The 23,519-nt window shown below is 42.4% G+C and overlaps 1 protein-coding gene across 5 annotated transcripts in view; it reads left to right on the plus strand.

The window, feature by feature from the left end:
- The window catches only part of ABCC4 (ATP binding cassette subfamily C member 4), a 148,361-nt gene extending 142,868 nt beyond the window's left edge, over positions 1–5,493 (plus strand). For all 5 annotated transcript variants that reach the window (XM_032679063.1, XM_032679067.1, XM_032679066.1 and 2 more), the window contains one exon: positions 1,087–5,493. In XM_032679063.1, the coding sequence (XP_032534954.1) occupies positions 1,087–1,194 (108 nt within the window). In that variant the 3' untranslated portion in view covers positions 1,195–5,493. The remainder of the gene's footprint in view (positions 1–1,086) is intronic.
- Positions 5,494–23,519: the final 18,026 nt, after the last annotated feature.

Below are 23,519 nucleotides of genomic sequence, written 5' to 3' on the forward strand. Positions count from 1 at the left end.
ACAACACTCTCAAATATAAATTGCAGAAATGTTTCATAAGCTGTAGTCAAAGCAGTCTGACTGTGAAACCTAACTCATGACACGTGTCAGCTTCGGAAAGATAGTGTATTTTCTGTTTTTAAAGACTGGAACGAAACTTTTCACATTCTTTTTGGAAGAAAAAATTGCATTTGAAGTCCTTTTTCACCCAAACACATTTTTAGATAAGAGCACACAAGTCTTGACATTATTTCATTTTGTTATGCGCATCTGTCAAGGAACAGAGATATGATACAGCTGCTAAAAACAGATGATTGTGGAACAGTGAAACTTGACAGCATTTCATTTCCTTTATGTTCTGATTATACATTTATCAGGAAACCTGTATCTCTTCTAGTTGAGCTAGAAATTGGTAGAATTCAGGAACTCAAAGGCTTGGCAAAGAACTGTCCTATTATTTGGTATCATCTTACGTTTTAGAGAAGTTGCTTGGTTGAGTCATTGTTAAAGCTTTTGCTTCTTCTTTCATTATTGTGGTTCGCTATCCAGAGATCACATTTCTATAGGCCCTATAACTGCTCTGCAGCACAAATTAAACGCTGAGGTATTTCATACATATACTTTGAACTTTCAATGGTTGTCAATCATAGTTTGTAAAATATAGGGATTACAACCTGATTTTAACATCCAAATCCATTGTGCTCATTTTATGTGTGAAAATGAGAAACCCTTGTGCAGACGCAAGATTTCACAGCTTCTTTGTCACCCTGTTTTTAATTTATCTCATGTTTTGAGCTAGTAAAATGATTTTACTTATCAGTTTAATGTAAAGCAATAAAACATATCTATTTATCTGAATTAACAAAATTTGAGGGGATCTACAAGTTGTGTGGGATTTTCCTCATGTTTTGTTGTAATGGAAGATCATATAGTAATTTTACTACTTTTTCAGTGACATACAGTTACTGAAAGCCACTAACCTGAAGTTCCTTTGGGATTCCTTAAGGATATGTATTTATCTCTACTCTGTTTTATCTTCACAAGTTTTGTTTGAAGCTGTAAGGTGTTTGAGGCATAATTGCTCACAGAATCTAATATTTTTTCTAGGTATACTTCAGTAAGAATTACCCAGAAGTTGTTCAGAATGGTCAGCTTGCCACAGACTCGTCCTTGGATCCTTCCTCAGGATTATGCGTAACCGAAACTGCACTGTGATTCCTAATAGCCTTAACTGTTTCCTATAGAATGTAAACCTGAGATCATCTAAACTCAGTGGCAACGTTTGCAAGTGTCAACAGGAGAGGAAAGGGAGGGGGTGATTCTTTGCACTGGACATCCTTCTTATTTAATACTGAGAAGAAAATTTTTACTGTCCGTTTCTTTAATTTCAGTGCAATATGTTTTCCTTTCCAACTAATCATGTTTGTATTGCTAAAGAAATTAGGCAGATTCAGTTTTTATTTGAAAGTTATGTGGTAGAGATCTCTTTTATTTAAACAGGTGCAGGACACCTAAGTCTAGAGTGCATATTTGGAACCTATTAAAATAATTGGAATGTGTCCTTTTTTTCTTTTAGAGATATTTTGAGAGCAAGCAAAACCAAAATTTTTTCAGTGTCACTTTTGTCATGACATCTGTGTCTAAACAGCAGATTTGGTAGTGTGCAACTTAGTTATCTAGAGCAACTGTTTTTCTACCTGCTATAAGTAGCTATGCAGGTTGATAGAAAAAAGACTTGAAAAAGCCAAAAATACTTTTTGTTTTTTATAGCAAAAAAAGTACTCTATACTTATTTTTTGATAAATAGTTCAAATAATGCTGTTCAAGATGAGTGTAAATACTAATTTTATTTTGCTAAAATCCAAATACTGAAAAATCAATCTCAGTCTTCTATACTGTAGAAGAAAATTACCACATTTGCACTGAAAAAATATTTAAATAATTTAACATACATTCCTCTTTTTATCCAGGTTATCAGAGAAAAAAAGGTATTAAAATAACTTGAGGAAACGTTTGAATGACATGTCATTATACCTAAATACCATGTAGTACAAAGTTATCTTCAACACAACACATTGAAATGTATACATTATTTGCATTTATTGTGCCTTAATATTTGTGCCTTCAAGCCAAAGCTGTAACTGCAGGGTACACAACAAATTCATTAAACATATGTTAAAAATATGTAACCTTAGTATGTTTAAAGTTTTGCATTAGGGGTTCTGTTGAACTTAAGCTGTTTGAAGTTACCATCCTGCCAGAATAGGTAGGAAAGTACAACCTGTAGTTTTGAATGGCTGTTGCTAGAGGAATGCAGTGAGAGAGAGGGGTTCAGTATTCATAAGTTATGTCCTGATTCAGCAAAGCACTTTAACACAAAGGCACTTTTCCCATGTTTGAAATATAACTCAAGCAAGTGCTGTGCTGCTTCAGATTTTTTCAAGTTTAGTGAGCTACTCTTTGAGATCCAGTAGAAAATGCATCTATTCATCTTGCTGTTTAAAGGGCACAGGAGAGACTAAAAGGCAAGAGATCTCTTCGGGACATGGTAAATACTGTGCTTTTTAAAAAATACTGAAGATGCTTGCTATTACCTTTGTAGTGCCAAACAATTGTTATTTACCCAGTGTTTGCCCAGTGGTCTATAAGTAAGGCAAGCACAAATGTTTCTCATTTCAAGCAGTTCTACCAGAAAGTAATTGAATCAAATACAAAGTTACCCTCTCCTTATTGGGAAGTAAGTTGAGGCCAAAGCCTGTGCCTGAGCACAATCTCTCATCTACAATGACTTTCTCCTGCTCAGGAACCAGTCCCATGGTGAGAGGCAGAATCCTCGTTCCCCTGTTGCAGCATCTTCCCTGCACTGTGGTTTGCTGTCCTACTGTGAGATCCCAGGAGAGAGGGGATCCTACCTGCAGTGCCACCAGCCAGGTAGAAGGGGGACAGGGGTGCTTTGGAGGTGGTGGAACAAACATCAGATACCTAATTTTGCTGGTAACATCCTCTCACATCATTAGACATTGTTAGGAGGAAGTTACAAAATGAGATGCTCTTGTCCCTAGCCTTTTTTTGTCAAGTCCTAACACTTCTTTGTTGTGTGTAGCAGCTTACACTGTAACAAATTCCACTAAGATCAGTGGAACTGAACTTCACACAGCGATGTGCAGCACGAGGCTTGTGCTACATCTGGTGATAAATATCAGACAGTCAAGGGCAGCTACCAGTTCCCAAGCCACATGGCACAGATGGGCTCATGTAAGGAGTGCTTATGGCTTCTTCGAACACACCAGCCACATCCACTCTTCTGTGCTTCTGGTCCTTGGTCTTCCCTGGGCTCATGCAGTCCACTTATGATCCTAACACACAATTATCTCGTGTGTTTCGTTGTGATTTTCTTTTCAATTAAAGTTGTCTGAATTAAAGATAGGACTGTTCTGCAGCTCAGCAGAGTGGTGTTTGCATTGCACAGGTATGTGAAGATGTAAAGTGCCTCAGTATGTGAAGTCACGTGGGATAATGCTGGGGGACTGTGTAGCATGAAGAAAGTTCAACCTCACATGGTCTTGTCTGTAATTGCCTTTTTGGCAAGGATCCATGGATCCATGTCCAGACTCTTCTCAAACTTTGTCTTGGAGAGACCTGGTTGGAGTGGTGTGAAACAGAGCTAGGGTGAGCTGATTGGTAAGGCAGTGCATGGAGTTGGGAGCTCGACCTCATTTGTTTATCTTCTTTTTTTGAGCAGTGTGGATATATTCAGAGTCTAACTGTGTTTTACAAAAGTGTATTCTTTTTATTTCCAAGTAGTTACTTCTTACAAGAGAGTAAGTATGATGGATAATATAGAGACTTTTAAATAAGAGAACAGTACATTCTCCTGGCCATACATACCTGGAGTTTATATTTTTTTATCAGAACCGAGGAGATATGCATGTGTAAACCAAGGGTATAATTACAGTTTTAGTTAATTTCAGCTCTGAAATTAATCTATGGTAAGTTGTATTTCAGATCAGAGCTCCAAAACGCTGGCTGCTGCAGACTCACTGGTATGAGACCCTGACAGATCTAGCTATCAGTCTATAAGCTAGAATTACTTTGATACTGTAGCTTTTTGAATGCGCACAAAAATGTTAGGTATGTCTGAAAATGCTGATTCTGCTTCTTCACATGTTTTGGCAGGGCACTACTAGCTGAAGGTATCAAATATCAATATAAGATGAAAGAAACGTTTTACAAAATCACACTTGAAACCCATAAATTGCTGAGTAGAACAACTGATAGTCATTCATGTCTGTCACTGGCATTATATAATTTTTCTGGTTTAAAGTAACAAAACTATTTTACTCAGGAAATTGTTGTTTAGTTTCTTTTGTTGGTATTGTTGTTGATACAACTATCAACAGATGTTTTGTTCTGATGTGGATTAAGATTGACTGACCCAATTAATTTCATTTGAGTAAAAAGATGCAATGTACCTGAATGGCAAAACTCAGATCAGGGATGAAAAAGGCCTTCCTGTAGTGAAAGTCTTGGTTTGTTAAATGATTAAATTACCTTTCCGGCAAGGTGTTTTATGTTTCTTTATAAAGAAAAATCTAAATAGTTCTAAACTTCCACTTTGAAAAATATTGTGCTTTATTTGGAAATAGCAAAGCAGGTTACTGTAAGTCACATTTCTTCCTGGGGATCTCGGAAAAAGAACTCAGTCTTATGAGTTATTCAAGCCTTTAAAATGTTTTTTCACCATGAGGTGCCTTACAATATTCCAGAGTCTTGTTTCTAATAAATATAATTTTATACAGTGACACTGAAAATCATCAGTTACAGAACTGTTGTTTCTTTGGTGTAAAAGTCTAGGAACAGCCTCTACTTCTGTTTCAAGAATTGGTTTTTTGGCTTTTGTTCTGATATCTCTTTGCTCCACCCTTCTCAAAGGACCACTGGGAGCCAGCAAAACGTGGTGGCATTTTCAAAGCCAACACAGTTAGCTGGGATAGGTTATTTCATGTTTTGCTTATTTTAAGGACAAAATTCTCTTTGGTGAACTGAACCGTTTGCCAGATGGGCATAATCTTCTGTGATACCATTCATACTGCCCTTTGAAAGAGGGAGGACCTTCTGATCAACCTCAGTAATGCTGGTTGCAGGCTCTTTTAGCCTTGCCAAAACATTTGAAATAACATTGCAAAAAGAGTCAGAAGAGGACAAAAGCAACTAGCTTCAAAATAACTCAGTTTAAAGTTTGGAGGGGGAAAGAAAAAGTTGAAATCACTTCTTTCCTGTGATAGTGATGAGCATCTGACCCTTCAGCGGAAGAGTATGGCTTTCTGTGTATGTTTTACATTCTGTAACAGTGCACTCCATTTTCCTCATTTTAACTCTGGTTGTGGTTTGATTTGGTTCAGTTCTTGCATTTGTGTAATTATTTGATTTTGTTATTGCTGTGGAATGATTTCTTTTGTGGACATTCACATGACAACTGCTGTCATACAATAAAAGGCATTTCTCAGAAGCGTGCAGAAGTCTGTTGTCATTGCAAATGTGTGCTTGAAGGCAGAAATGCTGGGCAGAACTAAGTTGGGTCATGTCTGAAATCTCCAAACACCTCTCAGTGGCATCACTAACCCAAAGAGCTAAAAATCCTCCTCTTGGAGGTATAACACAGAATAATAGATCCAGCTTGGTTTTACCAGTCATCTCCAGTGTGAAACCTCTCAGATCACATTATCAAGCTTTTTGCTTCAATTGCTAAAAAGTATTGCAAATAGTTTTTCAAAAATTATGATGGAAGAACCACTGCAGACACAGTGTGGTCTCTGCCTCAAGCAAGCTGAATGAACTGGGCAGGTGGAAGGTTAAAGGACACAAAAGTGAGGTGGGTTAGCAGCACAGCTCCAAAATCTGATGTCATCTCTCAATCCTGTATTTCCGTCTGATGAGTTTGTTGCTTAATTCATCAAGACAGTCTAAAACTGTTTGTTTCTGAAGATGCTGCAGAATTTCTCCCTGAGTCTACCAACTGTCTCACGTACTTCAGTCTGCTGTTTTGGTGCAGGTTTTTGGTATGGGATGGATGAGTTGTGCTTTTGTCAATAATCCTCCTGTGCAGCGAGTTCCACAACTTGATGCAATATGAGTTATCTGTTTTATAACAGGGAATATGTGTTAAGAATTTCTCTCACAACCACCATGCAGCTATCTTAGTTGCCTCTAAGTGGATTTGGCTTAGGTTGTCACAGCACAAGTTACTTGTGATATGTACACTATCCTCCCAGAGCAAGCACTTGCCAAATTCACGTGCTCCCATTTAATAGAGCAAATCCATTTAAAAGTGGATGAGGAAGATTTGTTTTTCTTGCCTGAAAGAGAGCTGCTGATAATAAGCAAAGCAAAATATGTGTTTTAGGCATTTGCCCACAAAACAAACATTAATTTCATAATCTTGGCATTCAGAGCTGGTTCATGGATTTGGAGCAGTATTAATGTACACAAAATCAGGACCATATTCTGATGTATGAAATCGTGTTTCCACTGCCTGCACCTTGGCACCACTTAACTCCCAAATTTGCCTGAAATCAATAGCCTCAACTGTTTTGAGATACAAAATGCCTTGTGGATCTTAGCCACAGATCCAGCACGTGCTGAAATAACCTTGAGAAGAAACTGGAGGTAGTCCCACAGCCATTCAGGAGCCAGAGCTTACTTTTAGGTTGCTGGAGGGGCTCAAGGCAAGGTACTGGGATCGTACCTGTTTTCTTCGAACACATCTGAGTTAAAAGCTGCACCATAACTCTTCTCTCTCCTGCATGGGATACACTGGTTTTTTAGAGCATCCTTTTGAGGAGTGGGAGATGGGTGTTGTAGGCTTTCCTTGTTGTAGCCCAAGACACTTGGGTCTTTCCATCTACTGCATCACCGAAACATAATACTGAGAATCTTTTTGATGGAAATATTTGTCATGAGTAAATGACGTGGGGGATTGTCTGCACTGGGACAAAGGAAAATCCCAGATTTGAGTCCCAGTTTCAGGGAGTATTTATGCATTTTATTCAACAATTGTCAGTAGAAATACCAGGAGGAGCTGGGTCTTCTCCTCCAGGGTTCTCGCATCAGCATAGCTGGGGTCTTCTTGGGCAGCAGGATCCATGTGCTTGTAATTGCTCCTGCTCTCTTGCCCCAGGGGGGTGGTGGTGGCCTAGGCTGCAGTTCCCATGACATCGGTCTGCTGTTTGCAGCCAGTGCTTTAGATGTTGGGCAGCTCCACCGAAGCAAACCTGCTTCTCCTGCCTCCCCAAGGACGTTGTTGCCCCGAATACCATCACTACCATGTGGACCTGTGCTCTGGACGGGATTCTCTCTGTGCCCAGCTGTTCCTGCTGCAGTTGCTCCTAACACAAGGACTCTGAAATACTAGCTGAAGTTTCTGCGTACACTATACCCAGAGAATAACGCTGAATTTGATGTCTGAAGTATGGCTGGTGGGTTGTGTCAGGCACATGAGACTTACAAAGGAGCTGTGGTGCATTTTGTTTTATCTTTTTGCCCTTTTGCAGTTTTGGAGACTTGCAGTGGGAAACTAAAGTAGGTGGAACAGTGCAAAATAGTTCCTTTTGTTTAATTCCAGTAAGCTTTGTACCTCACAGTTCAAGCACAGATAGCAAATGAAGGAAGGAGTTATTTTATCCTGAGCATAATTACCTTATGGCATTAAATTGAGTTGGGTGGGAAATGCAGCCTCAGATTTATTAATTAAAGTTTCATTGTCAACAAGAGCTGCTTCTTGAATATTAGAGGCCCGGATTTTCTTTTTAACGTAAATGCCAAGCATGAATAGGGTGAGCGCTGTTGAACTGTGTTTTGAAAACATTGCCAGGATACCAAAAAAGAGGATTTCTCCCTGCTCCCTGCTCAGCTGAGGGGATTTTCCCTCATTCTGTACCAGGGGGAATGCAGCATTGTATCAAGAATATGGACCACTCTGTGTTTTGGTTGATTTAACATGTATGCACTTTTGCAGAGTAGTGATTTCCTTGAGTGGAGTTATGCAAGTAATTCACTGTGAGTCATTCATGCAGTGAATTAAGTGCCTCTTCCCTCAACCAAGTCGTCTCCTGACAATCTTCTTTTTTTTCCTTTTTTGAATTACTTAACAAATCCTTTTGCAATTACTTTTAAGCATTCTGTGTCGGTCACACGTTTATGTAAGTGGTCAATGTTTGTTGATTTTTTGAGTCATATTCATAATAGAGAAACTACATAGTGTTTTCTCTGTATCTGTTGGTACAAATGTCCATACCTGCAAATTTAAAATTTTGTTTTCATCTGGTTTTGGGTGTGCATGCATATGTTCATTTCTGTGAGTATCCCTGTCAATAAAACTGGATTTACTTGAATGGCATGTCACATCATGCATACACATCAACACAAAAGGGAAAGGAATCTGCATTTTTCAAATAGTTTTATGGAAAAGTCTCTGCTGCCATTTCTAGCAGCAAGTGATAGAGACTGTCATGGCCTTGGGAGAACAGGAGGGTGCCTCTGCACATGCTGAAAGAACGTAGAGAGCAGCAAGTTGCCTGCAGTCTGCTGGGATGGAGCAGGGCTGACAGGAGTTTCCCTGCACTGGTGTTACCTGTATAGGTTCTTTGAGTATTTATGTGCTTGTAAGAAGTTACAACAGACACTGAGCAGAACCAGTTCACATTGCTGAAAGCAGAAAGTGAAAGGCCAAGTGCTGCTGGTAAGCAAGAGCAGATGTTTATCCTGTGCCAGGAAGGCTGAAACCTGTTCCCCACAGGAGCCGTCCTTATGAGTGCGCTGGCTGATTGCACCTCTGCCCCATTTAGTAATTTGGCTTATTTTGGAGGAGGAGGAGCCTTCCAAAAAGGAGAAATTCTTAGGGAGAGCTTCGTAGAGCATGAAGGAAGCAATAGCAAGGTTTCCCTCAGAGGTCTCCATCTCAGAAAAAAAATGGCAGTCTTCTGCTCTTTTCAAGATGTGCTGGATCCTGCAAGGCTCATGAGTGCTCTGCAAGGAAGATGTAACAGCTACAGTGCTTAGGAGGACCTCCTGATGGGCTAGTTAATTGGCTAATGGGGATGCCTTTCCTGCAGTCAAATGAATGTGAGTGCAATGATTACTTAATAGAGAGGTGTAGATCTTTGGGAGATGACTTCACTGGGCTGCCAAAAGGAATGGGCAACAAACCAGTTGGAGCTGCTGATGCTGTTGTCACAGATTTACCAGAAAGTCTACTTTTCCTTCCAGCTTTTTTTTCTTCGCCTTTTTTTTTTTTTCTCTAAAGAAGCGATTATCAGCTTAACCTTTCCCAGGAACTGATACTAAGGCAAATTTCTATCAGATATTGCTAAGTGTAATGTGCCTTTTCATGACTTCTCCTTGGAGCGTGGCAGCTGCCAAGCTCACAAAGTATTTCAGCCCTGTTACTGTAACTGTGGCTACTGTTGTTGGTAGCTGTTCAGGACTTTCATTTGCCTGTCCTAAGGGGACTGTAATAAAGACTGGCCCCTGCTGTTAAATTGTTTGCATAATTCCTTTTTTCTTTTTTTTTTTCATTTTTTATTTTTTTGACTGGGAAAGTTGATCTTAGACTGGGAGAAGTATCAGCTGTGCTAGAGTTTTAACACCAGATCATATCTGAGTGATTCGAGATGAGTGTGTCCCTCTTCTCTAATCCATTGCCTTGAAGTTGAAGAAAGTGCCTGATTTCCCACTTTGATTTCTCTGGACGACCCGTAATCCCGAATTTTAGTGAGGAGCTGATTTATTGACTAACATCAGGGAGGGGACATTAATTCCTTGTCTGCCACCCAGCATGCCTGATTGGAAAGAAAGAAACCTCCTCTGCTGTAGGTAAGATCACAACCACAGAGTATAAACCAAGCTGAAATTCATATGTTCAAACAGCTTGTCTGGAAAATTCAACTCTACTGCCACTTAACCCTGTAATTGCCTGGAAACCTTTGAAACACCTGACTCTTTACCCTTGGAGCTCACCCAGGTGCCCAGAGCCACACTCCTTGGGGTCCCCAGAGCTGCCAGAACTGGCAGTCTAGTGCCTCTTGCCTGCCAAAACCTCCCTGGTGTGAAGTAAACAAGAATTTTACTTGTTCAGGGGATTGGTGGGCCCTGGTAGGTGCACCTGGAACCTCCCCATGCAGCACCATGGCAGCTCCAGCTCCAAAAGACTGCAAACATGGGAGCAACCACAGAGCAAGGGAGGGAGGGGCAAAGGAGGCCCCTGCTTGCTACCTCCCAGGAAAGTGGCCTCAGGGGTAAGGATGCCTGGGGGAGAGACCCTCTCCCCCCATTGCAGTGCCACCTTGCTGAAAGCCTTTCCTAGAGTCATGATGCCAATGAGAGGAGGAATTTGGATGCCAAAACCCACAGTCAGTGTGTAAATCTCCTGGAATAAGGACTGTCGGGGGACTGAGGAGGCAGCTCAGGGCTCTCCACTCCCTGGTGACAGGCCTCAGAGTGAGATTTCAGCATTAGGCAGTGCTTTTCGCTTGCCATCCACCCTCCTGAGTCTGAAATTCCTGGCTGGAGTGTGGCAGTTTCAAAGCAGGGGTGGAGGAGGCTCCTCCGCCCAAGGTAGCCTCCAGCCTGGCTGTTGGGGCGCTCTCATGGGATGTGGGAGCTGTGGGTTTGGGCCCCTCGGGCTGAGGCGGGAGAGGAACCTGGGCCTCCCACTTCCTCAGCATATGCTTTGAATACCAAGGCATTATATAATAAAAGCTATCACCACCTTTTCTTCTTCCTGCTTTGTTTTTAAAAGACTGATCTGTGTGGAGTCTTTTGAAAGAAAGGGCGTAGGTACCAATCTCCAGGAGAAGATTCCAGACAATGGATCCCAGGCAGACAGGATTGCCTCACTCCAGCCTCAAGGGGCTTTTAGTGCAAGAGAGAATTGCAGATACACCCTTGTCCTCCACTTTTCCTGTTGCTTGAATGTAAGCAGCTACATGCTCTCTTCAAGAAGATCCCGCTGTATCCTGCCAGCTCTGTTGCGTTCAAGTCTTGAAGCACCCAACTACCGCCATCAATCGCGCAGGGGGTCTGAGTGCGGTTCATGAGCTGCTGGAGGCCGGATCACTTAAAAGTCAGGAATTTCGGTGCCCAAACCTCTCCCAAATCTAACCTTAAATTCTCTAGTTAAATCAGCTTTTCAAATCCAGATGAAATGACTTGCCTCTTTGAAAAAATACTGGGGATAGAGGCTAGATCAAGCAGGATGTGCTTATATAATTGCATAAACAGGTAAGACAATTTTTGTTGCTTTGAAAACTTTAGAAGACTTTAGACTAGAAATAAGTGTCCACAAGTAGCCTTAATCATTGCACTCTGTGAGTACTTATTTGAAATTGTCTGGGCAATCAATTCTGATGTAGCTCTTTGCCTGGAAAAGCCCAGACAGTCCCAGATGTCTCTTTGATGCAGAATCACACAAAGACTCAAATTTCCATTGCTCTGATGAAGCAAAATGTCCCCTGCCCTAACTGAAGGGGAAGAAGTCCCTTTGTCCCAAAATATAAATGTGTTGCACATGGTGCCTATTAATCAATGGAGTTAAGTCTGGAGCAGCATCAACTCTTATAACTTGTACTCAGTGGTGCAATTATACAAATCCATATATCTCTCCATATGGCCCTATATCTCTCCATGATATATGAAAAATCATGGCAGTCCAGTGAAGTGCCCAGTGACTGGAAATAGGGAAATATTGCAACAATTTTTAAAAAGGGTAGAAAGGAGCACCCTGGGACTGACTTGTCATCCTCGCCTTTGTGCCTGGGGAGATCATGGAACAGATCCTCCTAGAAGCTATGCTAAGGCTCATGGAGGACAGGGAGGTGATTCGAGACAGCCAGCATGGCTTCACCAAGGGCAAGTCCTGCCTAAACAATCTAGTGGCCTTCTACAGTGGAGTGATCACATCAGCGGACAAGGGAAGGGCTACAGATGTCATCTCTAAAGCCTTGACACGGTCCCCCACAAAATCCTTCTCTCTGAATTGGATTTGATGGGTGGACTGTTTGGTGAATGAAGACTTGGTTAGCATACAGTCACATTCAGAGGTTACAGGTCAATGGCTCAATGTCCTGATGAAGGTCAGCAACAAGTGGTGTCCCTCAGGGGTCCAGGGTTACTGTTGGGTACTGTTAAATATCTTCGTCAAGGAGATGAAGGGATCAAGTGCACCCTGAGCAACTTTGCAGACAACAACAAGCTGTGTGGTGCAGTTGACACACCTGAAGGAGAGATGCCATCCAGAGTGACCTAGAGAAACTTGAGATGTGGGCCCTAGGGAACATGATAAGGTTCAACAAGGCCAAGTGCAAGGTCCTGCATGTGGGACAGGGCAACCCCCAGTGTCAATACAGTCTGGGGTATAAAGGGATTGAGAACAGCCATGCCAAGAAGTAGTTGTGCGTGCTGATGGATAAAAGGTTGGACATGACCCGGTAGTGTGTACTCGCAGTCCTGAAAGCCAACCGTATCCTGGGCTGCATTAAAAGAAGAGTGGCCAGCAGGTTGAGGAAGGTGATTTTTCCCCCTCTACTCCATTCTGATGAGACCTCAGCTGAAGCACTGTGTCCAGCCCTGGGGCCTCCAACATAAGAAGGACATGGGCCTCCTGAAGTGGGTCCAGAGAAAGGCCACAAAGACGAAAACAGAGCTGGAGCACCTCTCCTATGAAGACAGACTAAGAGAGTTGGCTTTATCCTGCCTGGAGAAGAGAAAGCCCCAGGGAAACCTTACTGCGGTCTTTTGATAATTCAACAGGGTTTTAAGAAAGGTGGGGACAAACATTTTAGTAGGGTCTGTTGTGATAGGACAAGGGCTAATGGCTTTAAACTGGAAAAGGGTAGATTCAGACTAGATGGAAGGAAGATATTTTTTACAATGAGGGTGGTGAAACACTGAAACAGGTTGCCCTGGAAATCTGTTATTCTCCTCTCTTTTTCTAGGCAGAAAACTCCAGAGGACATAGAGTCTCCATGCAAGATGAAAGTCTGTGACTTATTGCAGTAGATACTGCAAATCAAAGGCAATGAAAATGAAGAAAAGATGTCACTGTCGTTGCCACACTTTTGTCAAGAGAATTCACCAAAGGATGGCAAAGGTCCCCTGCAGCCCCTTCATTCACATCTTCATTATCATAATTTGCCAATGGAACAATCATTGTGAGTGACACCAGCTCTGGTAAAGGAGATTGAGGCTTTCTCCACTCTTTGAGAAGTCAAGAAAGCTAAAAGGCATGAAATAGAAACCTTCCCCAGGATGTCCTGAGAGGCTAAGTGTACATTCGAGGAAGTCCAACTGCAGGAGAACTGGCTGGTTACCCTGAGGCTGGACTGACTGCCCAGATATGATGCTTCATGGACCCTTAGGTAGGTTTTGCCAGGTGGTGTGATGAGATGATGCTCTGATACCATCAGGAGATGCTTATTGCAGAGAAATAAAAGAAAGAAGGTATTATAGAGGATCATTTCAATACCTGACACTCTTACACTTGGCTAATTGTATTTGTTCATTAAGATAAGGATCAGCGTTCAGCTGCTTCCTCATTTAGGTCAGCCCTTCCAATACATTTGCACTTGCAAGGGAAAGCTGCTTTAATGAGGCATAATGAAACTTGCTACACATTGCATCATAACTTCTGTGTTCATATCATTTACACATGATAAAATGCAAATAGTATTGACCGTCAGTGCACAATCATGCTTAATCCTCTAAGCCCACACACACACATGTGCTAAAACTAATATCCCTAAAAGTAAACAAAATATGCATCTGTACCTCTCTCCATCCTCCCAAGAACATTCATTTTCCCTAAACTATAAGGTGCATCAGCTTTACCCACACAGCCAAGCAAATAGATTACCACTGGCTCAGAAGGGCTCTGGCTTCTGTAGGTACCCTCATTCTCTGCAGTTCACAAAAACATGACAATGCCGTGGCCTTACTGTAAACAACCAGTGTTAAACAGATCCACGCTCTGCATTATAGGCATTCAGAGGGCATTTATAATGCTTAATTCCAGTTGACTCTCCCAGTGCATTTTGGATGTCCAAGGTCTGCTTGACTATCTTCTGTAGGCACCCTGAATTTTGAAATAGGCATCTCAGCTACATGATAGCCAGGAAAGATGCTCAAACTCTTCTTCATTTGGGATTTTCAGTGGTGGAAGGGTATTGGTGTACTCTTTTACATCTGTGTTTTGGAGTTGGAATGTTGTACAAAAGGCAACGCATTAAGCTGAAGTGGGATCGGTTAGTGACTAGCCACCTTCAGTGAATAAATATTCCCTGGAGGTTAAATGGGTCCACATGTACTTCAAGAAATGCAGATTAAGCACAGAGGGAAAGTTAAATTTAATTGTAATTCTGTTGTGGGAAGTTCAGCTCACGATGTCAGAATCACCAAACCACTTTCAGGTATCTTAATAGCACATGGGTGTTCATATTTCTGAGAGAAAATCCTCTTCATGTTGCATACTATTTGAGAGTACTACCTCTGAACTTTATAATTTTAGTGACTTTCTGCATCTCTGATTTCCTGAGAGTTGCAAAACTTTTTAAATCAACTTTTCTTACTCTTTGAGTGTGAAATACTCACATTAGTTCAGGACTGGTGAAAAATTCTCTTTGGAAATTTCTCCCCCACCTTATGAAGCACAGCGTTGCCGCAACTGTTTACTATTTCTCGGTGCTATCGGCAAAGTGCTGCTGTGGGTTTTAATGATCCAGAAATATGCAACAGACAGCAGTTGTCTGGAGAAACCATAGAATTGTATAGGACATGATCCTTGGGGAGGCGTCCCATTGGTGAGGAAACCCTGAGGAGCAACTGAACAAGCTCAGTACCTTTCAAAGATACCCTCCTCCTTTGATTGCACAGGCTCTTATTTCAAAAGGGGTGCTTCATGAACCTAGTAAAATTTAGCTTCACAGTGCCTACCAGCTGTCTCACCGTGGACAATCAAAACTGAGCAAAGAAGATTTGCTCTCCAGAAAAGGGAAGTGTCCCAACCTTTGTCACTAGCTAAGCCTGATGTTCACAGAGCTGATCAGAGAGTGCTCAGTCTTGAATATAGATGTGCTCTTTAGACATTTTTTGGCCCATTCAAAGCTTGGCATTATATTTTTGTGCCTGCTTGTAATCACATTGTATTCCCTCAGCAACCATAAAGTGAAAACTTTTTTTTATTTAATATTGGTGAAAGCAGGTATTATTCAGCATTTACTGTGCTTTCAGTGCCTTAGCAGCTGGAAAGACCAGTGTATGCCAGCAGTGTGTGTCAAAAAGCAGAGACCGTACATCCAAGGTACAAAAGAGTGCAAATGCAGGGGACACATCTCCTCCAAGCAGAGCAGGCAGCCCACTGTCTCTGTGTCAGTCCAGGACCTCAAGAGACACGGGCTTCTCACAGTAGCTGAATGTGGACTCCTCAGCTGAACAGTGCACTCAGTTTGAGGACTATGCATGTTAGATTCTTACTTTGATACCTTCACTCAGGCAAAGCTTTGGCTCTGTCAGTTCCAGCAAAGTAAAACTTGGGTGAATTAGCCTCCCTCAGACCATGTAGCTTGATTCACGTGCTAGGAATCCAGCCTCTCCTAACCAACAGAAGCTCTGGTAGTGGAGCTGCATTTAGTATCAACTCTGTGAGCATTTTTGCATGCAAACCTCAGGGGGGAACTCCAGCTGTCAGGAGTGTGCCCTGGATTGCTCTGATGGGATTTGTAGAAGTGAAGCTGTGGGCGCAAGGGGTGGGCTTGTGCTCGTAAGGAAAGAAAGTGAAGATTTTGACTATACCAGTAATTTAGATGGTGTGAGCTCTGTGCTGCAATCAGTTACACGTTTTGGTGAGTGTGTCCCTGGCATGGCTTTGGCCACTGAGAGCTAACAACCTCCTATGCAGCACATGTGTGGCATGGATTGGACACTGCTCTTCAGGGGCTGCATGGATGAGGCCAAGTGTTTTGGAGGGGAAAGAGTGTTTACTCATGCATGTGCAAATCATGCATGACATAACAAGGATTTGCCATCTGGGTGCTAGAAACTTCTTTCACAACTAGTAGTGTGTGTGCAAACATATGCTAGACTGTGCAGTATGGACATGTGAGACAGACATGCATGTATATACATGTACTCATATGTTTACATACATGCACACACATGCATACGCTGCACTTTTATGCAATAACCAATTTTAGTTCTATAATTACCTATACTGCAGACTAAGAACCACATCCTCTTGTTCTGTTTCTTTTTTGGAGAAGGTAGGTCAACCCACGCTAATTTTAACAGGTTTCCCATTCTGAGCATCAGTGGGCTTCAATGACCTTAGCACAACACTATGGTGAGCTTTTTCTCCCTGAAGGGTGATGGGACTGGGTTGAATAATCATAGTGGTACAACCCCTCTGCATTTTCTGTCCAGAGTGAGGTTGTTAAAGTCTAGCTCCGGCTTCCCTCCCATCATCATACCATTATGTCTGAGACACCTGATTTTGTTACTTGCCTTTTGTGTAATTCCAGTAAAGACTCACAGGCAAAGAATGCTAACCATGCTATTTGCCGAAATTCTCATGGATGAGAAAATTAACACCCCCCTCCTTTTTGTTGTTGCCATGGTCACAGGAAAGGAATTAAAGCATCAAAGCCTTCCCTTTCCTGATGATGGATTAAGGAAATTATTAATTTGTCTTATAAAAAGGCAGGTTGTGTCTCTGCAATTAATGTTGGAGAGCTGTTCATGAGGGGAATTGCAGCCTCCTGGGCGGAGAAGGCTAAAGCATCTGCTTATTCACTAGCTCAGATAGATGGGGCTGCTATGGAGGTCTGTGCCATAACTCCTGCCTTCATTTGTTACTCCAGATAGGATTTGGCTGCCAAGGCAGTGGTTTCTTTGGGGCACAGGATTAAAAATTAAAAAGTGCCCCCAAAAATTAAGTATTTTCCTTTATCGATTTTTTATGCTCCATCCATGATCTCTCAGAATTTCTTCCTTTACAGGCTGAGGAAGAGAAAATGCAAGGAAAAAGACCCTACTTACATGTAGTTGTCTGTGATATGTTTCTATTCATCTCTTGCCCTGCTTTTCTGGCTCCCTGGTGCCCAATGTCTACCTACTGGTGAGGCAGCTGTTTATATGGGAACTCTTCACAAAGATTGGTTTCACAGTGTGATGTGTTCTCCTGGGAAGCTGCAGGCTTGGCCATGGCCACCACACCTGACCCAGCATCAGGCATAAAGACTCAGTCCCATATAGACTTTCTGATGAAGCTGGGCCTCTTTTCCCAGCTTCATCTCACAATGTTTCTTGGTGACCTTCCAGGCTGGGATACCTGCAGGGAACAACTGAGATGACCATCACCTTTGGGCTGCCTATGCTTGCGGGACAAAATGGGGAGGAAAATATATACCTGGTCTGGTTCTGGTATCAAAAATTCTTTTGATTCACCTTTTGTTCTCCATTTCCATGTTGTATTCTAAACAATTGGAGAAAATATGGTTCTGAATAGCAGCGTTTGTCTCCAAACTTCAGAGAGGAAATAAAATAGCACCGAGATATGGAGATTTTGATCTTGATATTCATCAAAACTCACTTGGCTCCACAGAGAGTCCCACTGTCCCAGGCTTCTTTTCGTCATTCTCTCTGAGCCTAAAGGTGCTGCTTTGACCTTCTACCACCGGCAGCGGTGTTGTCTGATGACAGAAACCAGCACGCCATGCAGACTCTTTTAAATTCATCCTTTCATATTACTTCTTGGTGCGTTCAGGTAATTTGGCCCTTTTATTTACTTAAGCTCTTTTACTTCTTCCTGAAAGGAAACTTCTTAATGCTTCCCATTTAAACCCATGGAAGTAAATTGTTGCAAGATAACACCTGGTGAGCAAGTGCTGCTGGGGTGAAGGGAGGCTGAGCAGTGCTTGTGACATGGAGCGGTGCCTCATGCTAACCTCGTGGCTCATCTCTTTGATATGGTGTCTGTCAGGCACTGTGCTTTGCCTACCTTGCCGTGGGAAATGAGGGAACTTGTTTGTCACTTTTCCCTACTCTGAAAGGGCACAAAGGAGGAAAGGATCTTTTCTCTGAGTGGTAAGCTCCCTTTTCCCTTTGATCTGCCTTATGGGAGTAACTTTCCCCTCTGAATAGAAAGAATGCCAGGAATACTTCTTGGAAAAGCCGAATGCAATTTGGAAACTCAACAGGAGTTTGCATACCCGCCATATTCCTATGAATATACAGTGCTGCTCTCCCAGCGACCACATCCAGACCACACTCAGCTCAGATATCTTTCTTGAAGACACTGCTGCAGTCAGAAAGGCTCCTTCAGTTGATTGAAAGATATGAAAACCTTGTTCCTGGGCCTGATGGGTGTAATTAAGAGCTTTAAAACCAATGTTGTAACTCCATGAGGGATGTTTCTTTGGTGTTAAACATGTCAAATGTCCTAGTGCTCTCAGATGCTGAGCTATAGTCCTTAAGGTCTCAGTTATTGGGACCCATAACTGAGAAAACCCATATTTACCTCTATATGTGTGATGATCGTGAGTCCTGGTGACATTGGTGTCACAATTGCACTTTGACGTGCAAATAGACTGATTTGCAAACACAAACCTACAAAGTCTAAAAAAAGGAAAATGTTATGCCATGTGTACCCTGGATGTATTTATACATTAGTGAAGCTCACCTGGGAGTGTTCCACAGTGTACTGATGCCATTTATTTTTCCTCTGGTCAACAATGTGCACACAATGTGCAGGATTTCAAATTGGTGCCAAAAGAGTTTACCTTCTCCTCAGATAGTGTTTGATGACTCAAAAACAGATACCCTTTTCTCTGTCATGTCTTTTCTCTCCAGCTGTGCTGAGTAATTGAGTTGGTAGCCCAGGTGGCACCTCAACACCTCCACAGCCCTTGATACTGAGCTCCTTTTGGCCAGCCTGCACCAAGTATGTATTGTGCTATCCTGTTGATCTTTATTTTCTCCCTATTCAATACTAGAAGGTCATAATGCTCACCATAATCTCTCCTTATGCTAATGCGAGCATCCAAATGCTGGTGGCCAAATGCAGATATATCTTGGTGTTCGACGTCAGGACTGTGGGGAGAGAAAGAAAGGGAAGAAGGAGAAGCAGACATCATGCAAAAACCCTTTACCCAGGCCACAGTTTACATTCTACTGAGAGAAGGAATTAAACTTACGTGTAAATTCCTTTATATGGACACGCCCGCTGCTTAATTCAGAAAAAACTGTGAAAAAAATTTATAAATCTCCTCTGTCTTCCTATTTCCTTCCTTTTAGACTCTTCAGAGACCCACCACAGGTGGATATGGGAAGCTTGCAAATGTCTTTTGCATTTTTTGCATTTGCATTTTATGTCTCGATTGCATCAGGCAAAGCACTACCAGTCAGTCAAGAGAGGGGATTGTCCTGCTCTCCTCTGTTCTGCTCTGCACTGGTGCGTCCTCACCTTGAATATTGTGTGCAGTTCTGGGCACCACAGTATAAGAAAGGGATTAAGCTCTTAGAGAGTGTCCAAAGGAGGGCAATGAAGATGGTGAAGGGCCTTGAGGGGAAGCTGTGTGAGGAGCGGCTGAGGTCACTTGGTCTGTTCAGGCTGGAGAAGAGGAGACTGAGGGGAGACCTCATTGCAGTTACAACTTCCCTGTGAGGGGAACAGGAGGGGCAGGCACTGATCTCTTCTCTGCAGTGACCAGTGACAGGACCCAAGGGAATGACCTGAAGTTCTGTCACAGGAGGTTTGGGTTGGATATTAGAAAAAGGCTCTTCACTCAGAGGGTGGTTGGGCACTGGAACAGGCTCCCCAGGGAAGTGGTCACAGCACCAGGCCTGACAGAATTCAAGAAGAGTTTGGACAATACTCTTGTGTACATTGTGTGACTCTTGGGGATGGTCTTGTACAGGGCCAAGAGCTGGACTCTATGATCCTTGTGGGTCCCGTCCAACTCAGTGTATTCTGTGATTCTGTGATTCTGCTCTATGGCATTCCTGCTGTGAGCAACATATGCTTTCTAGGGAATATGGAGGATGCTTTGCACCACATAAACTTTTCTTTCTGCCTCTTTTGATTTCTTTCATGGACTCCAATGTGAAGATTTCCAGGTCATGCTATACCAGCCTGCTCCCCAAGATAGAGGAAGCTGAGATCAGAGACTTCAGTCAAGGAGTGACTCCAGCTTGTCTTTGACTCCGTAGGTGCTGTTGATGGAGGCACACAGACATGCAACTATGCCCATATAGACCTGGTAATCCATTTCCACAGACACATCATCTTTTGTAAGCCTGTGAAAAAACAGAAGAGGAGTTAATGTCACTAAACTTATGCTGTGGAAAACTCATTAGGAAATGTGTTTCTTCCTCAAGCGCTATGGAAGAAAGTACTCAAGACAGAAATCATGATAAGACAGCCTTATTTCTGGGTAGCCAAAGGTGGGAGGGAAGGGAGGGAGGCAGGAAGGAAGGAAGACAGGCAGGAAGGCAGGAAGAAAGGCGGGAAGGAAGGAAGGAAGGAAGGTTTAGCTGAATGACTTTTCAGTATAAATATTAGAAATTGTTTGGTTGCATCAAGAGTAAGACAGGTTGCATAGGAAGAACTATCTGATATATTGAGAAAGGATGATTTTTTTAAAATTTTGTAGAGAAAAGAGATAGAATTTATTTTTTTTTAAACCCCACAGAAAATTACAAAAAAAGAGTTGTAGCCTGATGGGTTAAATATATTAGAGGGGGAAAAAATGCAATTTCCTGCTCAATTTGCTACCAAGAAACCAGCTGGCAAAATAATGGCAAAAACTATAAAACTGCAGGAAGACTTCTCGTAGCACATGGGATGCCACTACTGAGGCGTGCTAGGCTTTCAGCAACAGGTGGGTGAAACTAGTTCCTCTCCTGCACCATAGCAACATGAAGGACGTTATCAGAAAACTGCCATTTTTTGTGATGGCTTGAGCAGGACAGGCAGTCACTCCTGGAGTTAACATGTGAGGACCAGGATGGAGGCAGAAGTCATGGTTTGTCACGCACCTGACGCTGCTGTTCCTGTGGAAAGGCAATGGGGCTGGTGGGAGAGTTTTGACCCTATGCTGAAACAGAAAGTGTGTGGCATAAAATAATTGCAGCACTGAGAGGCGCACAGAGGAGTTGTAAGCAGGCAGAAGCATGTCCCCATCTGAGGGGAGCTCCCCCTCATCTGCCTGCACATAGATTTAAAGGTGAGGGTTTGAGAAGGTGTAGTAAGGAAGGACAGCTCTGGAAAGGCTGCTGCTTAAGGAAGGGTAAAGAAAAGTCATTCCTGAAGGATGGGAGACGAAATAAAAATATGCATGCTGTGGACACAGATAAGTGCTGCAGCTGTAAGACTGGGATAGCCAGTTTAGAAATATTCATGTTGCGCAAGATGGATAGAAATATAATCTGGTTAACACCCTGGGTAGGGGGAGAGACTGAAGATGAAGCTGGATATAGGATCAAACACAGTGGCTGTCATCCTACTTTGGCAGTATTAAAAATTCCTTCCGTGGCATTGCACTAATGCAGACACCAGTGTTGCTGAAGATTTAAAACTCCAGGCAGATCAGGAAAGCCAGGACAGGGCTGGGTATCTGTATGGTACCAGGAGGAGGATATCAAGTACTGCAACAGCAGAAAAAGCCAGTGAAATTTAGCTAGACTGAAGATGGACTAGCGCTGCCCTGCCTCTGCCCAGCACCTGAGTATACAGCCCAGTTCAGGTCAGGTGCATCCCTATACCGGGATAGCTCTCGGAGGAGTTTTTCCACTCCAGGTGCCTTTGGTGGGGAGAGAGCCAGGCGCCTCAAGTTAGGCGGGTTGACTAGGGATGCAGCTATGTGAAATATTCAAGGAGAGGATTGCCGAATCCCGAGGAACGTGAGTCACTGTTTCATATTTGGCACTCTGGGTCGCACCACAAGAGCGTGCTTCAGCACATAGCAGAGAAACTTTCATGTCTTGGGATGCGGCAGAGGGTTGCAAAAGACTGTCATGGATATTATCTCAATAGCAATTTCTGGCCACACCAAAGTGGTTGTTTTTTTAAAAATGGTTATGATAATAGTTTACCAGGTTACTAATTAGTCTATTAATTTTGAAATGGTTCAGAACAAGGTTCAAAAATGATGATTCATATGTATTGTTTATCAAGAATGATTTCAGACGGGACAAGTACTTATTACAAGCATACCACATTATGAAATCAACAGAAGAAGAAAAAATAAAAAAACCCACAGAAAATAATAAAAAACCTAGGAACACTATTCATCTACCAGGATAAGACAAAACAGATCAAATTATATGTTCAAAAATTAATATGAATGGTATGAAAATTAAATACAGACATAGCATTCAGTAAGTGTTTTAGTAATAGATAAACTTATGCCTCTCATCTTCTGCTCTTACCATCAATTACATTTGTTTTTTTCCTGGTGCACAACTGTACACAATTGCCTTTAAAAAAGGGTCATCTCCCTTCTTCTTTAGTCTCTTATCCTAGTCCTATGTCCAGATGTAATGCCATTTCTCAGTTGGATTTCTCAGTGATTAGAATCCCTCCTCAGAGACAAGTTCACTGACAAACTCAGGAATTAGGGCTTTTGGAAGATTTCTACTTTGATTCCAACAAAGTGTAGCAGTGTTGACAGTGGAAAGCTGAACGTGGAGCTCTTTTTACACCTCCTGATGTACTTTCATGACAATAAGGGCTCTTATTCGTGATCACTGAAAAAAGCTACTATTATTTAGTATAAATATAGATATTTATTACAGTATAATACTAAAAGTACAGTATATAAAGTATGTAGTAACAATATTATTTAGCCCACCTAATGCAGAGGAAAGTCATGAAAATACAGCTTATGACACCTAGTAAATGTAGCTTTTTTACAACTTCACAAAATTTTCCTGATTTCCAAAAGGGTTTCTGTCTGGGCACAAGATGGCCTTTCAGATGGAGTAAAGGGAAGAGTGCCTGCCTGAAGTTTTGTGGGTTGGCAGTCACTGGCCGTCATTACAAACCCTCCGAAAGGACCTGAGCAGCATTTTCCAGCCTCCAACAGTCATATGTGTAGCCTGACCCTTCTCCTTCCCCGGTAAACGTGCTCAGCAGCCACTAACCCCATGACTCTTAACCAGATCCTTCCTCCAGTTACCTACGAGGCTGCCTTTTAGCCACCACCAGGCTCTGGCTTCACCATGCTAAATGATACTAACTGCACCTCCCACAGAATCACAGAAACACAGAATCAACAGAATCACCGAACGGACAAGGTTGGAAGGGACCGCAGTGGGGTTATTTGGACCAACCTCCCTGCTCAAGAAAGGTATTCCTAGAACACACTGCACAGGATTGCATCAAGACACAATCCCATTCCTATTGCCCCCATTGCTGGAAAATGCTGCTTTGCCTGCTGTGCAGAGCTGCAAAGGGCGGATGCCCTCCCTGGCTGGAGAACCTGACTCCCAGCCCA

Source organism: Chiroxiphia lanceolata, chromosome 2 (assembly GCF_009829145.1).
Source record: "Chiroxiphia lanceolata isolate bChiLan1 chromosome 2, bChiLan1.pri, whole genome shotgun sequence".
Classification (NCBI taxonomy): Eukaryota; Metazoa; Chordata; class Aves; order Passeriformes; family Pipridae; genus Chiroxiphia; species Chiroxiphia lanceolata.